Genomic DNA, 4,304 nt, shown 5'->3' on the forward strand with positions numbered 1-4,304 from the left:
AGATAATCCTGGGAACGAGTCATCAGACGTGACCAGCTTGGAGTTGGTAAAACACAATGAATTGATTAAGTAGTAAGTGCAAAAGTCCAGGCAGTACACAATTCGCCTTTTGGATTTGAAGAACTTATCCAACGACGAAACCATATTTTCATTACCTCGGCGATGTCGTTGTGGTCTGTGTGATCGGAACGAGCGGGCGAGGCTTGCTCTTGCAGCCCACTTAGTACAAAGCTTAGCACTTCAAACAGGGGAAAAGCGAATGCGACATTCGACTTTCAACTCCTAGGTGTTTCTTAAAGTTTCCTTCAATTTAATTGAACTTCAAACAGTAATAGTATTCAATGCCGCGTTTTCGTGCTGGATCCCGAATACTTAAGCCCACCCCAAACCGGTCTTTCAATGCATATTTGACGTTGGGGTCACATTTCGTTCAAGGCGATTGAAGCAAACAACATCGACTCAGTCGCTCGTCATAACAAACCCTACTTCACCAGTCAGTCAAACATTCTCTCCATATTCAAAGACTGGACTTGAATTTCTAACATTCCACAGTGCATTTCAACACAGCAACCCTCCTGCTCGCCCTGTCTAGCGCAGTCGTGGCCGAATATATCACCGTCTTCCACGCCAGCTGTTCACCGGCACCACCTGCCGCGTACAACGACAGCCTGCGCAACTGGAGGCAGAGAATCTGTGAGACAGAGTTAAAGGGGAGCTACTACGACGAGGACGACCAGTGCCAGGTGGTGGATCCCGTTACTGCGGACACCAAGAAGGTCTACCACCCAACCCTAGGCGCAGCAGGTCAGCCCAACATTAAGACGAGATGCACCTGGTCATGATGGAGTATTAGTGAAAGCAACGTAGAATCCGAAAGATAGACTCTCAATAAACTGCACCCTCAGCATTCTTATCAGAACGTGTATGATGTTGACACAAGTCTTGAGACAAAGCCGCTCAGCTGGGTCTGTACCCAGCGCGATCTCGATGGCGGATGCATCTCAGGATCCCGCTCGGCACGGTGGGCCTCGGTGGAGTTATGCCCACACATATAGCTTGCCTTACACCGATGTCACCGAGAATGTAAATCGCCGATGCGCTCTCACCAGAAAAAACCGCTGTGATGATTTCAAGGTTACATCACCGTACTTGGGACAATAGTAATCGGCCAACCTCCCAACGCGAGCTTGCATATAGTAACGGGGCATCGACTTCTCATGTTTGTGAGCTAATCTAGACACACTTCCCCTCACTAGTTTATCATTAGTAATCATAAGCTTGAAGTTATCATCGATGCTATAAGTGTAGGAAAAACGAATTCTAGGATTGCATATTGTTCACAACTGTTGAGGTTTTAGTTGCATGGCAGAGAAGCAGAAAGCGTCCGCGATACTACACATTTTCCCGAAAGCTCATCTGATGAATAATGTGGGTGTTGATAACGGTTAGATGGTCTCGGACCAGTGTTTCTAAATGGGCCACTTTTATGACACTATGAGGCGGCAAAGTCCATTAAACCATTCCACTTAACGTAACTATCATTGGACCTTGTGACGCTGATATTGCGTCCCTCGTCACATTTGATGAGCGTCCGTTATGACGTTTGAAAAACAAAATCGGCCGCCGACTGGCTGTCTCGCCTGCCTATAAGTAAGTATGGAAAGACATTAAAGACAAAGAAGTTCTTATGAACTAATTATCAAGGCATCCTATCAGATTCCACTTCGCCTAATCTCAAATTGCATTGAGCCAAACATACCCAATCCTGAGCAACGACAACATTTCGACATCGCTACTTCTGTTCAACCTCCTTCCAAGATGGCAGACCAGATCCCCGAACAAATGCGCGCCGCGACAATCAAAGACTTCAACAAAGGCTATGAGGTAAAAGACGTAAAAGTCCCAACCGATCTCGGCCCAAATGACGTCCTTGTCAAGATCGCCGCCGCAGGCTACTGCCACACGGATCTCCAAGTCCAACAGGGCGTCTACGCCTCCGCCGGCGCAAAGCCAGGTCTTGTCGGCTCCCACGAGCCCGCCGGCACAATCATCAAGCTCGGTTCCGAAGCAGGCAAGCAGGGTCTTCAAGTCGGTGACCGCGTCGGCTCTATCAACACCTATGGCTGCTGCGGCGAATGCAACTCGTGCAACCAAGGGAAACAGGTCTGCGATAACCTCGTCGGCATGCTGGGACTTACCCTGGACGGCGGGTTCGCTCAGTACATGAAAGCCGACGCCCGTGTCGTCGCCAAAATTCCCGAGTCTATCCCCTGGGCCGAGGCCGCGCCCTTGTTCTGCGCTGGTGCGACGGTCTACGGCGCGTTGTGTGCTGCGCAGGGCCAGAAGGATCAGTGGCTTGCTATCGTTGGCATCGGCGGTCTGGGACACCTCGGTGTGCAATATGCCAAGGCGCTGGGATACAAGGTCATCGTCATCGACAACAGACAAGAAGGACTCGACCTAGCCAACGATGTGCCCTCACACCTCAAGCCCGATCGCACATACCTCATCGACACAGAGGAGTCTCAGAACAAGGTCGTCGAAGAGCTCCAGACTTCATTCTATGATACCAACCCTGGCGTTGACCGTGTCGTCATCACGACCGAGGCACGACCGCTCGTCAGGTTCGGACAGCAATTCTTGCGCAAGGGTGGTGTGCTGGTCGATGTCGGTCTTCCTGCTGATGGGCCTTTTGAGGTCGACCCCTTTGCGCTGAATTTCAAGGAGCAGACTGTCCGTGGTGCGTTGATTTGCACCCCTGAACGGAGCAGGGAGATGGTGGAATTGCATGCAAAGAATGGTTGCAAGACGCACGTTGAGAAGACGTACGGTGTTGACCAGGCCAATGAGATGGCAGAACACTATTTGTCTAAGCAGCTCAAGGGCCGCTTGTGCATGGTTTTCTAGAGGGTTAAGACATGGATTGATACATGTATAATGGCAGCACCTTGAATGAATAGCAGATGATTAATGAGATGATGATATAAAAAGCTTTCGTATGGGCCTGCTGATGCACCGCCAATCGAAATGCTCTTGTCGCAAGTTTGGAGATGAGGCGCGAATTAAGGCTCATAATTAAGGAAGGTGCACGAGTCGTCTCGTTGGTGGTCAGGACTCAATGCCGTTTGAGTTGCCTCAGAATGCACGCCTTTTTTTTTCTTTGGTCGCCAAAATAGTGTGTTGGAATGAGATGTGGTGTTCCAGACACTAGCCTGCCGCATACACACCTTCAATGGTCGTCGATTGTCAAAAGAATAATGTAACAAGAGGAACACATGACCTCTCGGGCCTGGCCCATTCCATACGTCTACTCAGTTGTGCTTCGGAATCGACTAACCGCTACCGACTTGAGCAAGGATACTCGCGAAGTTCTTTTCTCCAGTCTCAGATGGTTTTCAGGAATAGTAATTCAAGCACCTGCTGTTCTTCTCTACTTCAGGAAACACTGCCCAGTCCTCATACCGTAGAGGTCTAATTTTGTGAGTTTATCTTTAAATATGCTTCACATCCTTATATAAGCAACTTCCCTCTCGCCTAATTTTTCTTGGCATCTGCTGTTAGTGAATGAGTGAGCCTACCACCAAATTACTAACAGCCGAAAACTCTTCACCTCCCCTTGCCGGAGCCCGCATCCGCGATGGCCTCACAGCCGCCGTCGGGCACCGGACTGATGTCGGCCGACCAAGCCGACCCCGAACCAGGCTCCGGGACACCTCCGGAGCCGAACCCCACCTCAAGAGCTAAGCGACGCCGCGACGCCGAGGCACAGCCGACCCGGCCCAGCCTAACGGGAAGCCAGCTTGATGCCACCACCGACGCCCCTACCTCGGCCGAGGGGCCCGCAGCCTCTACCGCATCTGCTCCGAGCGGATCTGCCACAGGGTCCGTCTTGACAGCCCTTGCAGAAGAAGCTAGACAGTACGAGGCACGGAAAGACGTCTTTCTGACCATTGCACGGTCCGTCGACAGCGTTGTCGCCAGCTTTGACGGTTCTAGAAAGCAGATCGCGAAAGAAGCCACTGCCTATGTCATTCAAACCCTCAAGAGACTGATCAATCACGAGACAAGCCCAATAGCGGCCCGGAGTTGGGCGGCTGTCGTCGCACCGATGGCGGGCAACACCACTGCGGCGACCCGGAGCGGCCAGAGCTGCCAGAGCTCTGCCCGCCCGAAGGCCACACTCCCCGCCGAGGATCAGCCGCAGGCGCAGCCGAAGGAGGACCTCCGCATCTTTGCCCGCGTCCCGGAAGAAAGCTTAGCGGCCGCTCGGAAGATCGCACCGTTCGCCGTACGACAGATCGTCT

At 51.8% G+C, this 4,304-nt stretch overlaps 2 protein-coding genes across 2 annotated transcripts; both read left to right on the forward strand.

Moving 5' to 3' along the window:
• The first annotated feature begins 269 nt into the window (after positions 1 to 269).
• BDZ83DRAFT_273833 (uncharacterized protein) lies at positions 270 to 906 on the forward strand. Its single transcript, XM_060502078.1, has 2 exons — positions 270 to 493; positions 553 to 906. Coding segments are annotated over exons 1-2 (291 nt in total). The 5' UTR covers positions 270 to 492; the 3' UTR covers positions 843 to 906.
• A 691-nt stretch (positions 907 to 1,597) lies between these two features.
• On the forward strand, positions 1,598 to 2,907 carry BDZ83DRAFT_798358 (alcohol dehydrogenase GroES-like domain-containing protein; the record flags this gene model as incomplete). The annotated part of the gene is made up of 2 exons (XM_060515928.1): positions 1,598 to 1,650; positions 1,717 to 2,907. Exon 2 carries the CDS (start codon positions 1,819 to 1,821, stop codon positions 2,905 to 2,907), a length of 1,089 nt encoding a protein of 362 aa, XP_060357013.1. The 5' UTR covers positions 1,598 to 1,650; positions 1,717 to 1,818.
• Between the last annotated feature and the right edge of the window lie 1,397 nt (positions 2,908 to 4,304).

This window comes from Colletotrichum acutatum, assembly GCF_030867785.1.
Source record: "Colletotrichum acutatum strain CBS 112980 chromosome Unknown BDZ83scaffold_359, whole genome shotgun sequence".
Taxonomy (NCBI): domain Eukaryota; kingdom Fungi; phylum Ascomycota; class Sordariomycetes; order Glomerellales; family Glomerellaceae; genus Colletotrichum; species Colletotrichum acutatum.